This window comes from Anomalospiza imberbis, chromosome 3, assembly GCF_031753505.1.
Source record: "Anomalospiza imberbis isolate Cuckoo-Finch-1a 21T00152 chromosome 3, ASM3175350v1, whole genome shotgun sequence".
Lineage (NCBI taxonomy): Eukaryota > Metazoa > Chordata > Aves > Passeriformes > Viduidae > Anomalospiza > Anomalospiza imberbis.
In genome coordinates this window covers 28,984,549-29,006,446 of record NC_089683.1, presented here as the reverse complement: position 1 = coordinate 29,006,446, position 21,898 = coordinate 28,984,549, and the positions used below count along the sequence as shown (strand labels likewise).

The window sequence follows — 21,898 nt, the reverse complement described above, 5'->3', positions numbered from 1 at the left end:
TCAAATTAAGTGATAAGTTGTACAAATATTGTCTCTGCAATCTTTAAATAATTTAGAATTTTAAGTCATAAACCCACAAACATTATTTTTATCCTTGTTTCTGGTCATTTCAGTTTTAAGGCTAATTCAATTCATATCAGATATATTCCATTAATCAAAGGCCACTTTATCAAATGCAATATTGCCCTTGAGTGTTTCTGTTTTAAAGGAATTAAACCAGCCTACCTTATGGGAAAGAATGATAAATTGAGTTGCATCCTCACTAAGTAGAACTGGGTTGAATTAACTACAGTAAAAATATAGTATATGGTAAACCTCCTCCATATATAATGTCATAAATTGTAAGGTAAATATGAGCTGATATATATATACACACATTATGCTTTCTCTGTGCTGAGACAGAGCACATGATGAAGTAGTCTTATTTAGTGACTTGATGGTCTTTTGATCTGTTTATCTGGTACATACCGAAAAACTGCTTATACAGGATGAGATTTACCACAGGAAAAAAATGGAATGGAAGCATGGATAACTAAGGCAGAATCAACAAAAAGATATCAAGAACACAGGATATTTTGTCTTAGATTTTGCAACATGATGCAAATGCACTACTTTACTAATATTTCAATGTATTTTTTTGAATACTGGGACGCTTCAAAGCCTGAAAGTCTTAAACCTGTCTTCTTTATCCACTCTGCACTGAATTTCTTGTCTAGATTCAAAATATGAAAACATGATTCACAAAATAACTCTATATTTTAACAACAATGGCCTCTGGAAATAAACCATTCAGATTTTTTTTCTTTTTTCTTTTTTTTTTTTTTAAGAGTTATTTTTTACCGAAGAAGCCTTTTAAAAATTTTTAGATTAATTATTGACTAGATTTTGTCATTGAGGACATACACATTGATTGACGTCATGAACAGGCACGGTTCTTTGCTTCCCTCTAGTGACTGGTCCAGGAAGAGATTGAACTGAATATGCTCATCTTACTCAACTTTGGCTCAGAGATTCAGCAAAAGATTAATTATGTATAAAAAAACCTGAGAGGTCAGTGAGATGCTGATACAGCATCAGAACATGTATATTTGTGATAGTGATTGGTAATATATATCAGATTTACACTGGACACGTGTTTGACTGGTTTTGACTTAGTTTTACAGTTTTATCAGGCAGAGATACAGTTTCAATGTTGACAATTCAAGAACAACTGATAGAGTTGGAAGATGAGCTCTAAGATGAATTTCAAAACACAGTTTTAAATATTTATTTAAGGTCATTTTGCCAAAAAACACTTGTAGTAAGACAGATCAGACTTCAATTATTTACATTAAAGTAACTGATGTTTGATTTACCAGAGGGAATACTTATTAATTCAGAAGAATTAGGTGTGCACACTTTCAAGTAAAGACAAGCAAACCTACAATGTGAAAGTGCTAAAAAAATACATTGTATTATATTGTATTATATTCTCCTTATCTTAGTACTAAAACTAGCTATATTTATCGCAGTTGTAGTTTTGTTTTTTTTTTTTTTTCTGTACTGACTGCAAATAAATTTAAAAGTAACAAATAATATGATTTACTTACAAGCTATTTTATGCACATGACCTGTACCCCTATTTTCAAAGGAACAGGTGCACAGCTTTTCTCACATGGACAAGCAAATATTCCCCAGATTATTCAACTTCTTTGGTGGCACAAGCAGGCTTTATTTTTATTTAAGGATGGTATAATACAAGGACCTTTAGTGCTTCTGCATTACTTCTGTGGGATAAAAAGAACTAAATTCTCCAAAACAGACAACAGTCATGAGATCATCAGAATGAACAAGGAAAAAATAAAGAGAAATATCATTATAAAGCTGTTTAAACTTCAGAGATCTGCTTTATGGCAGGAGAATAATATTAGCTTTGAGAACAGGTAGGGAACATTGTCACTTAGGACTCAGGAATTCGGAACTTTAACTCTACCAGGGTTCAATGAGTGAACTTGGATGAACAGCTTTGCTTTCATCATGCTCTAGTTTCCCCTAGCGGTAAACCAGGGAGGATGGTATGAACTTCTGTATTAAATTGCTTTTAAATTTGCATGTGTAAAAACCTTTAAGAGGTACATGACATAAATGAGAAAGGTTGCTAAACTTTAGCAGTTACAATTGTGCTATTTTGTATTTTGGAAGCTTTATTCTATTTGATATACATTGTTTTCTCCTATCAGTCAGCCCAAGGCCAGCACCATGGTGGATTTCAAGACCCTGTTTTTTGCATTTCTTGGTGAAGTTTTATTAAGAAAAAAACAACTGCATTTTATCTGACTTAGTAAGATATATGAATATTTCTGGAAACCTAGATACAAAACCAAATTATGACTGATTATTTTTTGTAGTGAAGTTTATTCAAACTGCTCAATTATCTTTTGTCCTCATTATATACTAAAAATCTGTCAAAATTCCAATTATAATTTCTAAATTCGATTATGAAGATACAATCACTGGTTCTTTTTAATTACATTCCAGAATTTAAACTGCCTGATGTTACAAGAAACCACTATTTTTAGTTTGTGAAAAATCTACATTTACATAACAGCAATAAATAGCAATTGAATTCTCAACAAATGGAGTTGATTAATCACACAGTAAAAATTAAAAAGTGAACATATTAGTAGGAATTAATTTGATCTTTTTTTTTCTGTTATAAGTCTCAGCATGCCATGTAAGCCCTGTTCATAGCAGTGTAGGTGTTACTGAAGAGCAGTGTTATAAAAAAAGTACTAAATTATAAATTCCTCCCATATATACTGATTCATTTTGTGTGACTTAAGCAAAGAAAATTTTGGTCTGACTCTTTTTCAACAAAAAGAAACTCCATTATATTGTACAATATTTCAGAATTAATTTTCTGCATTACAGTATAATCTTAGCAGTTTGTGAATTTAAAAAAATTTAAATTTAGGTCTTGCATGGCTTGCATGGTCCTCCACTTGACCTGATCTGATTCAAATCAGTCCCAGCCTTTTTGTTGTCTGCAAAGGAGTTTGGATCAGGTTTTTCATCCCATACTGTTTTAATTAAAAAGAACATGATTCTGTAAAGTCTTCCAAGTCTTTATGCAGGACTATCAGAAATACAATGTGTACTGTGCTGTTACACAGGTTACAGTATGGAAAGTTCTTCATAAAAATAGGCATTCCAGGAGGCATTTATCTTTTAAGTTCATTAATGAACATAAGCATAGAAACTAACACAGAAAGAGATTTTTCTGCCTTGAAAAATGTGCCAGGAGTAAAATCTGACTGTAAAGCTGGACCAATAAGACTGACAATAGCCAATGGAAGAAGCAAAGCTTTATCTGGCAAGTACTGCCAAACTATACTTACTGTCATTCAATTACCTCAATATCTTTCTGGGGACAAAAGTAATATGACTGGGAAGTAATATAATGTTAGGAGAAGTTACTACTAATATTTCCAGAAGAAAATTCTGACTTAGGACATTCTAATGATTTGATGATTAGGTTAACATATTTTGACAAAAGTTATAAAGAGTTTTGTCTTGAACATATTTTCACAGGTTTGCAAGGCTAGGATAAAAAACCAAACAAACAACAATAACAACAACAACAGCAAAATTACCCCAAACCTTTAGTGGTCCATTGTGTTAATTTTAAAAATCAAAGTGGAGAGGAGAGAGACACAGCAGATTGGTGTTCCCTGTAAATTTTACCACAGGGCAACAAAACACATAAGTTGTTTGTTGGCATGCACACAAGTTTATATTGTAAAGCTGAATTGCAGAAAATCACAAATAGCTGGTAGACTCTCATTTATTGGTATTGAAGAATTTCTTTAATGGACTATTTCTCCAGACTTGTATCCAGGGACAATGGGAGAAAAATAATTAAAAGCTGTAGGGGATAATTTAAAAAGAAAAAGTAATTTTAAACTTTTTTTAAACCATCTTTAATGGAGGATGCTACAATATGTCTAGAGTGTAATCGTAAAGTTACATAAATTTATGCATTTTGTCATTTTGCATATATGGGTATTCATACTTTCATACAGCTTAAGGGTAGAAAATCCAAACCTCTGCCCATGGAAACTTGCATAGCAATAGGGGAAAAATAGAGCAGATGTACCACTTGTCCTAATCTGAAACTGAACCAGGTCAAAATTCTTGAAATATTAAAAATTTTAGCTAATTGCATTGTACTTCTTCCAACTGTATAGTCAGCAGGCACAAGCTAATATGAGCACACATATGGTCAAATAAAATGCTGTCATACTGCTATAACACCCTTCTGCAGCAACTGGCAGAGAGAGCTTCAGAATACTAAAACCCTTTCCCTACCCAGTGCTCCTTTTGACTGGAAAAGAATTTATTGTCTTCATAGTGGCTAGTATGGGGTTATGTTTTGGATTTGTGCTGAACACAAGGTTGATAATACAGAGATGTTTTTGTTACTGCTGAGTAGAGCTTAGACAGAGCCAAGGCCTTTTCTGCTTTTCATGCTGCCCTGCTGGTGAGGAGGCTGGGAGTGCTTGGGAGGCTGGAAGGAGACACAGCCAGGACAGGTGACCCAACGGTTGGTTGAGACTGTTTTTGCTGTCTCCCTGTCCTTTCTTGTTTTCCTTTCCAGAAAGCTAGGAAGGACAAAAGAAAAGCTTTCAAGTTTTGTTTCATCTTACAATCTTTAAAATCACTTCTGTAGGTTTGAAAAATACCTGACCAACTCCTTTTCCTTCTCTTTGTGGACTGAGACTCTTGAACTAATGAATCACAAACAGTTCCTGACAGTGGGGATTGTTTGCTCATGTTAGATAATGCAAAGAGAAAAGACACAACTCCGTCTGAATTTTTTGGTTGGTTGATTTAAGGAACTGAATTGTTTCTCCTTAGAATGTTAAGTAAAAATATTCCAAGAGTTTTCCTATGAACTAGATGAAGAAGCATTCAGGATCCTGTGATTTTTTCTGAAGGCAACATCTGAATACATTTTCTGAAATGCGTAGGTGAAGTTATCACTCATTTCTGAGGGGGAAAAATCACCACTTACACACAACTGATGCTACCAGCTTTGTGTAGGGAAGCTGGAAGTATCAAAGGAAGCACCAGAAATCATAAAAAAGCCTGGTTTCAATCACCACAGAGAGATGTGCTCTATATTTTGGGATAATAAACTGAAATAAAATGTTGCATTATTGGATTGAGTTTAATATATGACATATTATTTTGTTCTTTAGTTCCACTGTCTCAATATTGTACACACATTCGACTAGATGCCTACAGAAGGGGCACAAGGCTGCCAGCTTGATAAATGGGAAGCCTTATAAAACAATCAGAGGAAAGAATCACCAAATCTCATAGAAAGAATGCACTAAAAATACTTTTACCAAAGTTTGGATGACAAAATTGTCACAGATATCAATGCCAGTAGAATAAGTTTGATGATCTGGTGTGATTAAACAGCACAGAGATCCAGAACTTTCTTCCAGGATGGAAGTCAGAGACCTGCAATCATTATTCAATCTCCTGAAAAGCATGCCCAAAATCCAGGTAGATAAAGCTTTTCTTGTTGCCAGAGAAGTATTAAACTGACAAGATTAGTGGAGGGAGTATCATTTACCAAATGTGAATTTCCAATGTAGATAAAGGTGTGGGAGAAGTGGCTAAAAAGGTGGAAAAACCCATTAGAGGTTGCTGCTGGCTGGACACCAATGATAAAAGCAAACACAGTTTTCATCTGACAACCACTTAATTTAAAACACCCGACTCATGACAGTCTATTGATTAGTTAAGCATCCTCATGTAAAGCAGACTACTTTTTTTGGGTTTATTCCAAAACGCCTGCCAAGTCCTGGTTATGCAAAAATTGTCCCGTTTGGAAGGACATGAGTACATCACAGCTCTGTAGGATTTGCAATGTGAATTAGGCTATTAATCCATCAAATCCAGTTGGTGAAGATAACTAATTCCTGAGACTTAGAGAAAGTAGAAAAATAAAAGAAAACCAAGTCACCAAGAACTCAACATAATCATGAGCTCCTAACCAATTGCATAGTCCTCTACATATTTATTTGTTTAGATTTATAAATGTTAGAAACTGACTCAGCCTTATAGAGCTTTCATAATTTAAAACTCACAATATCAAAGTACAAATTCTGAAATATTCCTGACCAAATACAAATACAAATAAAATGGTCCAAATGAAAATAAGAAACAAAATAATAAAAAATATAAAAATAAATTTTGAATAAGCTAAGAGTATTCTCCAAAGGGATGGATGAAAAAAGTTGAAGTTTGCTCTTGCTGTTACACATTCTGATATGAGATAACGTCATATTCTCAAAATATATCACCTGTACATTTTCAAAATAAGCGACAGTGGTGTCCATGCAGACCTTGCTGCATCACATCTTATTGGGAATATTTCAGGGCTCATATCACTTTAAAAATGGACACATCTCCAAGAACACCCCCAGTCTTCACATTTTCTAACATATTCAATAGCTACTATTAAATACTATGCCTAGAAAAGATATCCTTCAGAACACAAAAGTGCATGTTTCTCTCTCAAAAACCTCAGACTATTTTATGTAAGCTTTATGTAAATTCTAGATGTTTCACAAGTTTACTTTTCAATCTAGATTCCAAATCATATTGAAAGCAGTACCTATACATAGCACAAAAAATACTAAGAGAAATGCAAAACAAGTGGCAAGGACAAAATGCATTTGTTTGCAACTACTTCACACATTAATTCCAAATACCTGAATAAAATATTTTAAACACATTGTTAAATATGCAGCATGGTGTCAGGGTTTGTTTTTTAGTAGTCTAATTCAAGGCACACTCAAATGTGCCTTTGATATTCTGGGCTGGAACAGTGAAATCAGAGCATGTGGTCTAAATGCACAGTACTGAAAGTAACCCATATAAAAATTATAAACAAAGCACTGTATTACTTCTGTATAAGCAAAATACTCTGAAGAGAAAAATAAAGAATGTGGTCCAAATCTTTTGCATTTTTATGTGCTCCTAATAATGCATAAAATGATGTACTTCATTCCACAGATTTAATGGAAATTGAATACTATGATGTTACTGGCAAATAATGTTATTATGAATATTTTGAAGAGGCACAGACTATGGTACTACTTGTATTTGGAAAGATTTCTAGTATCATGTCCAAAGTTTCACATTTCTGTACTATAATGTTTCTCAGCCATCAGTGTGCTGATGTAAATCCAAGCTCAAGGACAAAAGCACTCACAAAATCACCAAAACCATGCAATTTCTGACACTGTAGATAAGTCTGTATTATAAGACATATATAATATACCTGGATAAGAAGTACAGTATCATCTTTAAAAAACAATAACATGGTAACCATATAGGGATTCTTCTTGATACACTTAATCTGAATTGATGCAAAGTTCACCTTGACTTTAACAGGAGATTTAAAGTGAAAGATTAATGCAGGAAATTACAACTGCACAAACTTGGGATTAATTTTAAACCACAACTGAATTTTATCAGTTTGCTTTCTTACAGAAACATTTTATTTTTTTGCTATAGAAGGGAAACACTAAAAAATGTAGAAGACTAAGAGTAAGATTTCACTGCTTAATATGCAGCTATTATTTTAATAAACCTAAATGAAAATTTGAACCAACTAAAATGAAGATTGCTGTGGGGATCACACTTGAATACTTGTATTTCTCCCTGCAGTAACAGAAATGGGAGTCTTCCTTAGTTATTTGTCTCATTGTTTACCCACTTGCTTGTTGCACAGCAACCACCATGAAGGAACTACAGTCTTTAGCCATTCTAATTTTAACTTTGAAAAAGCAGATTAAAATTACTATGTGAGTAGACTCTTTCTGGTGAGATATTGTAATATTTCAGTCTCTGTATCTGTAAAAAGTATCTGTAAAAAGGAAGCCAAGTGACTGGAGAATGCAGTACTTCCAGTCTGTCAAAGGTTCACTTTCTCTGCCCTTGTATCAACTCGTTTACTGACCAACTATTTAAATACTGTTAGGTACTTTGTAATACTTTAGCTATAGCAATAGAAGCAAACATCTGTCACTTACATTCTTGAATCATCCCACAGCACACAGTAGGGATTCAATGTGCCCTAAGAAGAAAACAAACAGATCTATTAGTTACCCGTATGCAAAAATATTTGTCATGCTTGACCTAAAAATTTGTTTGGGTCTCTTCCTACAAGATCATCCTGATACTCTGATGAATTGATGCCACTGAAATGGTAAAAGCTTAAGGTTAATTCTAATAGGATATTTTGAAGGCACTTGAATCTCAGAGCAGAGTATATGTGCATTCTCTGCTTAGATAAGGAAAACACAAAGTTGTCTATTTGGCATATACTAGTGGAAGTAAAATATGAGATAAAAGTTAATCTGTTAAGAGACTTGACTGAACATTTCTGGGGTTTTTAGACAAAGAACTTTAGACCCCTTAGGAACGTGGAAGTCAAAATCAGTAATGGCTTTAAAAACTTTAAGCATATGTTGGGCAAAATGTCTTGAGGTTGGGATTTAAGATTCACAGAGTCCACATTCACTGTCCAAAGGTTTGTCAATTAGGTTCTCAATCAGCAGAGTTTTTGCTCAAAATATAGTTTTTTTGTTTGTGGTTGAGCTTTACAATACTAGCTCCTGTCTCTTCAAACTCCGTGGAAGATTTCTGATTTGATTTAGAACAGAAGGGGAATCTAGGGTTTTATTACAATTCAGTGAACAATGGAAAACTTTTTGGGAAACTGAAAAATCTATAAAATTATTCATGTTTATTTTGTTGCCTGTAGAGACAAAATTAAAATTCACTCAGATTGACTTAGAAGTCCTCAAAACTGTTAAACTATATTTCTGTTCACCATAAGCATTAGATGTTCCCAGGAGTCAGAGCTACATAAAAAATATACAATATAGAATAAAAATATATTTTTTAAAAATCATAAGTGATTTGAAGAAACAGGTGGAGTTCACTATTTTTGGATATCAATGCTAGTGAACAGTGTAGATGCAGTAGATATAAAGGTACTTTCATATAAACAAAGCACACCTTAATATTTTATTCTCAAAAATTATTTATTTATAGAAGAACATGGTAACCTGTAAAGTAGAAATCTATTAAATATTTAAATTATTCCATCTATGTCTTTGTCAAAGATAAAAAAGGTCCTTCTGGATGTGCTTGTGAGAGAGGCATTTAGGGAATTTTTGAACTTCTACTTCAGTATTTTGCTGACTGTATTGAATTTTATGAGTAGAATATAAATATTTAAAACCAACATATACTTATGGCACTTTATATTTACATAGCACTATACAAACGTAAATAAAGGATGCTCCATCCCCTGAAGTATTTATAATATAAAGAAGAGGAAGGGGAAGAAGCCACAGGACAAAGCAGTTGATAATAGGGCAATTGAGATTCGGAGACCAGGTGCTGCATCACTTGCCAGGAGCTTTCAGATACATTGCTGGACTAAGAGATAGAAGGATAAGAATTGGAAACAAAATAATATCAGTGCAGAATTAAATTTTCTTTAAAATGTAATTTTATAAAGAGTATTAATTTGTATAATAAGTCTTGGTGAAGAAGTTTTACTTAAAATCTGATACAGCTATATGCACTTAAAAATGTACTTCTATAGCTGCAACATAGAAGGCTCTGCATCTCTCAGTTCTAAGACTTGTCTTTCCAAGAAGTTGACATAATACAGTTCATGCTTGCTATTCTCATAATGAAAATAGAATTAATAAAAAAACACTTTCAGCCAAAAATGTCCATTATAAAGAAATCTCCAAAATAGAGGGGAATAAAAAGCTTTGCAGAAAACTGAAACATGATAAAATTGCTGTCAGATCACACACTTTGCTCTCTTTGAAATGTATTCAAATGAAAAGAAAGAGTTTGTTTGGCCATTGAAGTCTTTATTGAGAGATTAGGCAGAAACATGGGAAGTAGGATAAATATTACTCCTGTTCCACAGGAAAGTCTTGTGGGAGGGTTTGTTCCACCAGAAGTGGCAGCTTGCAAGGGCACAGTACCCTTTCAGAACTTCTTCCTCTTTTGATACTTGATCAAATACCCTTCAAGCACTGCAGGGACCACAAAGAGCTACTTTCTGTATTTGCTTCTTTGCCTTTAATCTGTTGCTCCCTTTTTCACAGCCTTTTTGGGGTACCTCTTGGCAATGTTGCACTGCTGTTGTAGCCTGCCCCCAACAGCCATGACTGTCTGTGAGGGCAGTGCTCTTACCAGCTAATTCCTCAGCTGCAGCTAAGGAAGCAGCTACTGTGTTCATTAGTGTTTTCAACTGCTGTAGCATTGATTTAGCCCCTACAGTACATTACTTGGGTATCTCAAAAATGGGCATATGTGTGTGACTGTGTGTGTGTATGTATCTCTGTCTGGCATATAAAACTGAATTTTCAAGATGTGATTGGCAACTTTGACAGCTATCCAGCATAGTACCAAATGTGTTTTGCAGCCAGGGTTTTCAGTCACATTGAAAGCTTCCTGCCCTATGCTACTGCTCGCCCCTTAGTCTAGTAGCCCTGGAGGAAATTTCTGTGCTGTCAGAAGGTGAGAGTTCATGTTCTCTCTAGAGCAAATATGATTCTGTTTGAGTTATGCATTTTTAAAAAAGATTGCTTTGGTGTCCCTTTAATCTACTGGAAAAATGTGGCCACTATTCCTCTACATATTCACAGTTTATAAGACCAAATATCATGTTCTCTAAATCACAGATCACATAATATTCTGAATTGAAAAGGGTCCACAAGGATCATCAAGCCCAACTCTTAAATGAATGGCCATATGGGAACTGAACCCACAACCTTGGTGGTATTTGTTATTAGTACAATGCTCTAACCAAGTGAGCATTGCAACCCACATTCCATTCTGGTCAGCTCTCTGTTATATTTGTATTTATCTACAAATCCAAATACCATGCAATATATTTCAAGCAGCACATGCAATTTTGGTTTGTACTTCCTTCACAAGATAATCCTCCAGTTTTGTTAACAAACTGGATAAAAAAATGAAGACATTATTATAAATTTTGAATAAATTGATATTTTAAGCCTGATTTTAACTAGCCATATTAACTCTTTTTAAATTATCCATTTGCCCATCTTTTTTCATAATATCTTATCTACTTAATTTAGTCTGTAGATAAGGAGGTGAAATAACTGTGTGGATATACTCCTATGTACTAGTAGGCATGCTCTACAAAATGCTTAAAATATCATCATTAAATCAATTTGCAAACAAAGTGTTCTGAATAAATGAACAGCGTTTGTAAGACCAAAGGCTTGGAAAGAAAAAATATAACACTGAGACATCAAAAAAATGATGAAAGAGAACATATTTTATTTTCTCTTTAATAATTAATATATTTAATGGACATGTTTAATCTTTGAGCAATTAATATATAATGTTCAAATATTAAAGATATTTTAACAATAGTTTTATCTTGCTGTATGTACATAAAGCTTGTTCTATGGAAGTATATTAGAATAAATCCTTACTTTCAGCTGAGAAAATTATAGCAAAGAATTAGATTCAGTCTAAAGGAATACTCAAATTTACAAAATATTATTTCTGTGCATCTACAACCTTATTTCTTTAAACCAAAGTTCCATTATCAAGGCTAAGTCTTGAACACAAGTGACAAAATATTTAAAGATATTAAAATTATATAACTGATTTTGTATTCACAGATTTTCTGGAGCAATATATTGTCATTATATCTGTCATTCCAACTTGTATATTCAGATGGATTGAGATCCTACATAAATATAGTATGCATGAAAATTTGATCTAAGCACTTGATGCTTCTCTGGATTACATTATAGTACAAAAACTAAACCAAAAAACGAGAAATTACCTGATATGTATTGGAAAGGTTATTATCGTTTTGCTTTGTCAAGACAAGAGCTCATACAATATTGATTAATATTCTGTTACTTAAAGACTGCCAAAGCAAGGTGACAATCAGTGTCTCTAATCTCATCTTTTGTAACAATGACCTTTAATTTCCAAGCATTTCATACTTGGCAAAAACTTGCTCTGTGAATTAATCAAAGGGACTGATAAAAAAATGATGAATAAGAAAAGTGCTTTCTAAGAATTTTGTGGAATTTCATCTTCTAGGGCTAGCAGTTCAACCTTTTATTAGTCTATTCTTGCCTGTGTTGTGCTTGTTTTATTAGCTTGTGTTAGGTCTAGAAATATGTTCAATGCTGATACATTGCTTACTAGTATTATATTCTTATATAATTTTAAACCTTTTCTTGCATGTGACCAAATTAATGAGAATTTTTTTCTTACCTGTTACCCCACATCCCACTGTACCTGTTACTTTTGCAAGTAGTGATTTCAGTTTCAAAATATAAATGTCATTCTGCAATTTGTGCTATAGCCCCTCAATCATTGTTAAAATAATTGACTATAAAATCTAGCATTGAAAATTACCATAAATTCTTCCTAATAATGATTTTAATAGAATCAAAACAAATAGTCTATTTTGAAGGTGATTGATTTTTTTCCCTGATGTATAGGATTAATTTGTGTTTACTTCAGGAAATGTTTTGTAATATTTTTAGTGAAATACCTGACAAAATCAGAAGTTATGTTAGAGATTGAGATTTTCTTCTAATATTGACAATGTAATTTAGGTTTGAAAGCGAATAAAACAAAAAATTATATCTACATGTCCTAAACCATCTTATAAATAAATTGAAACAGAGAATCATAAAATCCCAAATCGACACAATTCTTCATCAATACACTTTTAATGTTTTCAAAAGGTAAGGAGTCAGCTCAGTTTATATTCTTCTGTTCCTTTCTTTCTGCCAAAATTTAATTGAGATGTTCTTTGTATTGGTATTTTTCTGGGAACTGCATGGCGGGTCATAATGACCATTGAAGGTAAAATAGCTTTTTCTAACCTTGAGTAAAATGTTAATGACAGATCTGGAGTTCAAAAAGTTTTCTTCATACTTTTGACTAGACTCATTACTTCAATTTTGCTACTGACTGAAATATTTGGAACTTCTGTAGGTGAATTTTATCTGTATGACCACTTGAGTAACTGGTTTTAACTTAAAAATTACAGCTTTAAAGATTCTTGCATAATAATGCTATTTTCAAAAGCTTGAGTAACTGTCTCTTCTGTCTCTTTGTGACTTTATTCAAAGTAAACTCTAGCTCTTAATAACATAAACAGAGAGAGTTTATATATTGTGCCTTCACATAAATTACCCCCATGCTTGCTATTTAACATTATTTTCCCAGTATTGTATATGACAAAAATTTTCCATAAAATATATATTTTATTCTCCCTGTGAGCTGCTAAAAACAGAAAGACAAAAATCTTTATATCTTCATATATTTGGAAATAAAGTCCTTTTTTTCATATTTATAATCTTTTTAATGTGAGATTAAAGCCTGAAAAGTATAGAATTAAAATGACTGCACAAAAAAATCTCAGGCATTTATGAGGACTGTAAACTAAATTGGAACCCAAGCATTTTGGTAGTCTGCTACAATGGGTTAAGTAAAAACTGGCTTCTATAAAATAATAAAAGAAAGGAAGAAAGGCCCTGAAGAACTATTGTAGCTCTATGACCTATGCAGGGAGCAAAAGGTTAAGTAGTCAGTGCAATAATACATTTTCAATTGTAACCATGAATGCATTTAATGGAAACTAATCACTAGAAATTGCTGTTTAACAAAATCCATCAACATTCACAAAAGAACAATTAATTTTGTTTTGTGTATATGCATGCAAGAAACAAGTACACATTCCTTTCAAAGATTGTTACACTGTTTCCAGGATTAAATTTTAGAAGTTAAACTGCTTTTTATCACCTGATATTTAAAACAACACCACTTATTTTCTCTCATGTGATCTGGCAAATACTCTTGTAAAAGCATATCAACTATCCTTGTACTTACATTAGACAGGTGGGCCAGTTCTATCTCCAGGAAAGAATCTGTAGTTTTAGGCTCAGGTCGTATAGTAACAACAATGATTTTTGAATTAACAACTGTAAAATTCCTGGAAGAAAATGCAAAAGTGGAAAATTTAAGTGTCTATAAGGTTCACTGAGACTTCTAATACTACATCTGAAGATTTCATCAGGTATTTTCTGTGACTTTAGTTGACAAATATTAAGGGAGAGTATAATTTGTTTGAAAGTGGTGAAAACACTTACTTTCAACTGTACTCAACATGCTGAAGAATGAAAAGCACCACTGATGCAAGATGTGCAATTACTTAAATTACTATTTATTAATTAGGAGAATGAATTGATGACACAAACATTCTATGCATGTTTGAGTGTATCTCACCTACTTGTTTCAACACAGACCTACTAGATAAGTTTTATAAAAGACAGTCATTTTTCTTCCAAAGTGCTGTACTGGGTTTTTTTCTGACTGTTAACAGTAGGATTGTGAAGAATTGCTTATGAAGAAAACATACCTTTTTCCAATTCTAAGAAAATTGTATTTGGTATATGAGTGGGCAACTTCATCAGCTGAATACTGTTCAGAATTTAAACCACAATTGTGCCCTGACTGAATGTCAAAACAAATGAATTTTTTTTCGTATGCGAGATTAGATTTGGTCTTATGTTATTGTACCAGGTTATATAGAATAATAACTTTCTGTCAATTTTTTCTAATTCATCATCAATTTATTTTTTCATGCAACATGTGGATCACTATGTATCCTAGCAACCTTTCCAGGACAGACCTAGTAATGCCAAGGTTATGCTAATAGAGCCATAAAGACATGTTGACAACGTTCATGTCGGAGATCCTTGCTTCTTATGACCCCATCAGGTCTAGAATGACCATCAGTTATCAGCCTGACTGTTTCTGGTGATCATTATGGCATTTTCTTTGCGTGTAATGCTGCTTACCACATCTCACAGAAATATTATCAAAGGATGTTATCAAAGGATGTTATCAAAGAAACTAAACAGTTTAGATGTAATTATAATAGACAGTATAAATATTCTTTTGCTTCTGTTATTGTTTAATGGCTCATTTTCTCGAGGGAGTTTGTATTTAGGAGAGAATTCCATTTTGCTGGATCATTGAAACAGGAATTGCCATGGCTACAGTAATAGAAACTTAGCTTGGCAGGCATTTCATTCAGCACAAGGAATGAAATTGTACTTCTGGGGCAAGGTATGAGTTCCAGTCCAATTTTACTCAGTCAAATCATATAATATAAAGATAATGGAACTGACTTTCTATTTTACTTAATTCCTATTTCTTGGCTATTGTTAAACTTTAAAATCTCACACACTATTGACAAAATCTATGAGGTTAAAATTTAAAGTTTAGCTAATTTTCAGTGCATTCTGTAGAATTACAGTAGCTGAATATCTGTAATTATTAAAAAAGAACCAACCCCCCCAAAAACAATAAAACTCCAAATAAATAAAATACTTGATTTCTCTAATACATCATGACAAGAGAAGATAGCACTTACTTTCTATTCAGAGATTACATCAATTTTGGAAATTCATGCAAACTATTGTAAATACTGCTACTTCAATACTCTTTTACAGTCAGTCTTTGTGATTGAAAATGTCTTCCTTGGTCTATCTCATTTTGGTACAGTTATAACAGTTCTAGGGCAAGATCTGAAAGAACATCTAAGTACCTAGTTTGTAACTTCAGTACATTCATTTTACCTCAGTCTCATTAAAACTCTACTAATCCCCTTATATTCTCAAGAGCCCCTAGCAGACTGTTTCACAAGAAAATAAATATAACTGCCTACTACTGTGAAATGAAAACTGCATCCCTCATTGCTGTCCTGTCTGGGCTGAATGCCTACTTGCATATTTCATATTTAACTGCTTGGACAGTCCCTGGAAGAATGCAATCTATCAAGTATATTCTAAAGTATATTCTAAACTCACATAGCATCTTAAGATGCCTCTAAATTAAAGCACAAAGCTTTGTAGTCAAAACAATTTCAAAAATTTGAAAATATCTCAAAACCACTGGTGCAATGCCACTGCTGTCTCTGCTGAAGATATTTTTTTTTTTTTGTAAACAACAGCCTAGTTTTGAGAATACTTATCCAGGAATTTAAGTAATCAGCTTTTACAAAATGTCCTTTGACATTTTAGTTTCAGTCTCTCTTATGTTGCGAATGACATAGAATGGGAATGATCCATCTCACACTTCTTGGACCAGTACATTATATTACAGCTTTTTTATTGTGGAGAGTGACTTCACAATTAGCTCCTTCTCCTTCATCAAAACTAATCTAAAATTAAACTTTAATGAGAAATTAAGTTTTACTGGATGGTGCTCAGCTGCCTGTCCAGAAAGATGCTCATCAGGGTTAAGTTTTGAAATAAATTATTCAAAAACAATCTATTAAATTTCTTGGAAACTATGGCTGAATAAATTCCTGAAGATTCAAAATAGCAAAGTGATGGATTAAAAGCTCAAGAAATGCTTTCAGAGCTGGGGTCCTAAAGCTTTTTTTTGATATGAGTTAATAATAATATTAATAAAATAATTATTTTATTAAGCCGTTTTCCTATCAGGGTATACATTTTGAGCATATTCTTTTATATAAGGGAAATCATATTGATTCTATGTGGTATAAAATTCATGTCTTCTCTTTTTAGAATGAATCTGTTACTAAAGAAAAATGAACTTATGAATTAGGTATGTTGTTATCTCAAGACAACATGATCGAAGTTATTGATCAATGTGTAAAAGTTGAATGCATTACAGAAAAATTATGGATGCTAAATCTGTAATGTGATGCAATAAAAGCCTGTCTGAGGTACATCCTTAGTCTAACAAAGCTGACCCAAAGAAATTTAAGGGCCTTTTTGGTTGTAGAGCACCTGAAGTTCAGGGTTAGAAACAATGTTTCAAATGAGGGCAAAGAACATTTCAATGAAGAAAATTTTAGCAGGAAATTTATGGTGGCTGTGTTAGTGATGGAAAAAACCCACTTGATACAGCAAAATCATTGATTCTTTATTTGTTCTTATTTCTTACAGGAAAAGTTAAAAACTATCTTACATTATGGCAATATGCAATGCATTCCTTCAGAGTGCTCAAGAGAGAAATTATAGATAATATCTTTTAGATGAGTATTGTTCTGAGAATCAATTTTCTTTGAACCTAACAATAACATAAATGTGCTCAGGGGTGCAAGAGCTATGGAAATAATACTCAGTCTAGAATTCTGAAAATATTCGCTATTTCAGTATCTGCTATGAAAATATCTGTAAGACATTACAAGAGCAGTGCAATGCAGCAAAATATATTAGGAAATATATGAAGTTTATTTACTTGTGCATGGAAAAAAAACCCATTCTTCTATTTTTATAAGGAGGAACCTTTTCTTTTTGTCTCCCTAAACTCCTGTTTAAATACTCATGGCAAAATTCCCTTAATGTACATGTACCAGTAGGATTAAACACAAGTCCAAAAACTTCTATATTAATATAGTAGCAAGTTCCCATCTCACACTGTGTTTAGTTATTTCCAGTAGACTCTATGCTAATAAAACCATGAAAAATCAAACACATATGGTAAAATGCAGCTCATTTTGGATTTTGTGAAATATATTGTATAGGCTGCTCTAGATAATGAAATCCTCATTGTACTCACAGAACACCTGTGATGTAGCAGATTCTGATTCTGTGGTTAAGTACTTTGGAAGACCTTCCCTAATGATATACTGAGATTTTTAAAAAATTTGTTTGTTTATTTTTAAAAAGCAGCTCCTTGTGATGATGCAGAATTTTGCATTCCTCTGAGTGATAAAATTAAGGAACGTATTGGAATGCATGTCATCTTTATTCTACTGGAAACTACAACCAAATATTTTCTTTATTCCCACTCTAACTCCTGTAAAGCCAGGAACTGAAATCACATGGGAACTGGTAAAGCTTTCTTGATATCTAAATTCAGCTGGTAGAAATCACCTTTATTATTAGGTTATCAGGTGTAAATGATGTGGCCTTTGAACTCCATCATGAGATCATTTTATTTATTTTACCTTTGTTTAATTTTTTTTTTCATCTTTAGTCTTACCCTTGCTATATATTTAACTGTCGTTTCACTTAGAAAATCATCAATAAGATACTTATCCAGAATGTTTTTTAATTCCTGTATTGTGCACTTCTAGGCATCATATAAAAAACAGATGATGTTACGTTCCTTCACATCTTACAGTGTTTGCTACACAGACAACAGTAAAGCAGTGAAGCATTTCATTGTGTTCAGCACTAATATGGTTATGATGATAATATTTATTACAGTTAAGCAAGATTAGTACAAAGAGTAGCTAATATAAACCTGTGTAAGATGATGTTTTTTCATTGCAAAATGCAAGTAAACTAGAATGAACCTTTTCTAAATGCATTAAGATATATAGAAACCTTCATTCATGTACCCAAACAAGTGTAAAATTATAAAAACAGACCATAATAAAGATCATTTTAAAACCTGCATGTCAGTTCAAATTTTTACAGAGTATAAGGACTCAACAAATTCAGCACTAACCACAGCTGGAGCTTTTTTTCCAATTTCAAGTTACAGATTCACAGAATCACCTAATCACCAGAATCACAGAATCACTTGCTTGGAAAAGACACCTAAGATCATCAAATCCAACCTTTGATTGGTCACCACCTTGTTAACTAGACCATAGCACTAAGTGCCACATCCAGTCATTTCTTGAATGCATCCAGGTCTAGGGACTCCAACACCTCTCTGGGAAGCCCATTCCAATGCTTAAGCACCCTTAAGTGAAGAAATTCTTCCTGATGTCCAACCTGAGCCTCCCATGACAGAGCTTGAGGCCTTTTCCTCTTGTCCTGTTGCTAATTGCCAATGAGAAGAGCTCAACCCCTACATGGCTACAAACTCCATTCAGGGTGTTATAGAGAATGAAAAGCGAACCCCTGAGCCTCCTTTTAGCCTCCAGGCTAAACAAACCCAGCTCCCTCAGCCTCCCTTCACAAGAACTGTGCCTCAAACCCTTCACCAGCTCTGTTGCCCTTCTCTGGACTTGCTCCAGCACCTCAATGCCCTTCTTGTAGTGAGGGGCCCAGAACTGAACAGAAGATTTGAGATGGGGCCTCATCATGGAGTGAGTCAGAGTACAAGCAGACAATCACTGCCTGGTCCTGCTGGCCAGACTACTGCTGATAGAGGTCAGAATGCCATTGTCCTTCTTGCCCACCTGGGCACACTGATGGCTCATGTTCAGCCTGCTATTGACCAACACTTCAAGGTCCTTTTCCACCAGGTAGGTTTCCAGCCACTCTGCCCCAGCTTCTAGTGCTGCATGGGATTGTAATGACCCAAGTGCAGGAATCAGCACTTGGCCTTGTTGAACCACATACATTTGGCTTCAGCCCATTGATCCAGCCTGTCCAGCAGATTCCTCTACAGAGCCTTCCTGTACTCCAGCAGATCAAAACTCCTATTTAGCTTAGTATCATCTGTGAACTTAGGGTGCACTTGATCCCTTCATCCAGATGGTCAATGAAGGTATTAAACAGGGCTAGCCACAATACTGAGCCTTGGGGAACCCCACTAGAGACTGTTCGCCAACCTGATGTATGTTGGCAATGATGTTCACATCAACACAGACGACTGTTCACCAACCAAAGGGTTCATCACCAGTCTGGGCCTGGGCATCCAAGCTAGTTTATCACCTAGTGACTGTCCAAGCCATGGGCTGCCAGCTTCTCCAGGAGAATGCCACGGGAGACAGTATGAAAGGTTTTGCTGAAATTCTATCTGAATGAGCATTAAAATATCTGAATGTGCTAAAATGCATTCAGTAGTATTGAGTATCTTCATTGACAAAAGGACTGAGGGTATCTTCAGCAAATTTTCAGATGACACCACAGTGTGGTTTACACGCTGGAAGGAGATGATGACATCAAGAAGAACCTTCACAGGCTTGAGAGCTAGGTCCATGCAAAACTCAGGAAGTTAAACAAAGCTGACTGAAAGGTCCTGCATCTGGTCTGAAGCAATCCCTGGTATCAATACAGTCTAGAGGGTAAAGGGATTGAGAGCAGCCTCTCAAGACATTCTGGAGGATACTGTAGATGAAATATTGAACATAAGCTGGCAATGTGGGCTGTATCAAAAGATGCATAGCCAGCAGGGTGAGGGAGGTGATTCTGTGCCTCTACTCTGCTCTTGTGAGACACCACTTAGAGTGCTGTGTTCATCTGGGAAATTCGGAGCACAAGAAAGGCAAGAGTGTTAGAGCAGTTCCAGGGGAGGGTCATGAAAATGATCAGAGGGCTGGAATATCTCTCCTATGAAGAAAGGTTCAGAGGGCTGAGGTTTTTCATCCTGGAGAAGAGAAGGCTCCATTGAACACCTTATTGTAGGCTTTCAATTCTTAAAGGGTGGTCAAGATAAAGACTGAGACTTTTACCAATATCTGTAGTGATAGGGCAAGGCACAAAGGTTTTAAACTGAAATGGGATAGATGCAGATTACATACAAGCAAGAAATTTTTTTTACAAGTGTGTTGAGACACTGGAACAGGTTGCCCAGTGAAGCTGTGGATGTCCTGTCATTACAAGTGTTCAGGGTAAGGCTGGATGGGGCTTTGAGCAGCCTGGTCTAGTGGAAAGTGGCCCTGCCCATGGCAGGAAGTTAGAATTAGATGATCTTTGGAGGCCCCTTCCCATCCAAACTTTTCAATACTATATAATTCTATGAAAGTAGTTTGAAATTGTGACTTTTTGAGGTACTATTTTTAGGCCATGAGACCATATTTTGAATATGATTGCCATGGGCAAATAAATCCAGCGTGATATACTTCCTGATGTGGTAAGAGATGTAAGCTTAAAAGTTTCAGTATAGCTTCATTATAAGAAATGTATTTCATTAAGGAAATGCAAAGTGCTATATTCCAAACAAAGAAGAGACAAGAGGTACCTGGGTATGTGTTATATTTTTATATCACAGTTTAATAATTACTTTGATTCCTCATTCACTAACATAAGAGAAAGTAATAGTGCTAGTTTCCTTTTCACAGGCATCTGAGAAATAGATTCAAATAATACTGAACAAATTCAGAGGCAAAGTAGGATACCTTTGTTTTTGAATTTCTAAGGACTTCATTTATTAATAGATATCCATAGATTATTAGATCATTTTGGTAAAGTAAGTCACAAAACCTATCTATGAACTGAAATATACAGATAAATGGTTAAATTTGCAGTGTACATCAGTAACCAGCTGAAGGCAGAACATACAAAACCAAAAAATTTGGGAACCAAAAAAGCATTCATAATCCATTTACATTGCTATACTTCATGTCCTTGTTCTGCCCTTGTTCCCACTACTTGGTATGCTATTGTTTCTAGGAAAAATCTAGTAAGGCATATCAACCTCACTTTCATAATGGATGAAATAAGAGCCTTGAAAGACTTTTCATATAAGCAAATATTCAGAATTTAAAGTTTACACCTTTTTTCTGTAAATTAAAACTATTGACACATGAAAGCTGAAAAGGCATGATCATAGATTGCAGTTTACAATGTAAAGATCTGAAAAGCACATGGCTGAATTGATCCTTTCCTAGGACTGGCAGATTTTTCCTAAAGTCTACCAAAAAGAACTAACTCCAATAAGCCAGTTGTCATGGTTCTTTGAGTACGGGGTAAAAAAAAAAAATCTTTTACAAACATCTCTTCCTTCCTGGCTAATTTCATAAACTAGTACAACAAATGGGAAGTGTTTAGTGACACTTCAGAAGTGGATGAGCTGTCATTTATATAATGCCTTAAGCACAGATGGCCCTTGCCAGCACTTTCAGGCTTCCAGG

At 34.1% G+C, this 21,898-nt stretch overlaps 1 protein-coding gene across 9 annotated transcripts in view; it reads right to left on the bottom strand.

Annotated features, from left to right (window-relative positions):
• ADGRB3 (adhesion G protein-coupled receptor B3) overlaps positions 1-21,898 on the bottom strand; it is a 448,710-nt gene that overhangs the window by 165,906 nt on the left and 260,906 nt on the right. For all 9 annotated transcript variants that reach the window (XR_010997055.1, XM_068183751.1, XM_068183747.1 and 6 more), the window contains 2 exons: positions 13,993-14,095; positions 8,094-8,137 (listed from right to left, as the gene is read on the bottom strand). Coding sequence is in view for 8 of the 9 variants with exons in the window: in XM_068183751.1 (XP_068039852.1) it covers positions 8,094-8,137; positions 13,993-14,095 (147 nt within the window). In the remaining variant the exon portion in view is untranslated. The remainder of the gene's footprint in view (positions 1-8,093; positions 8,138-13,992; positions 14,096-21,898) is intronic.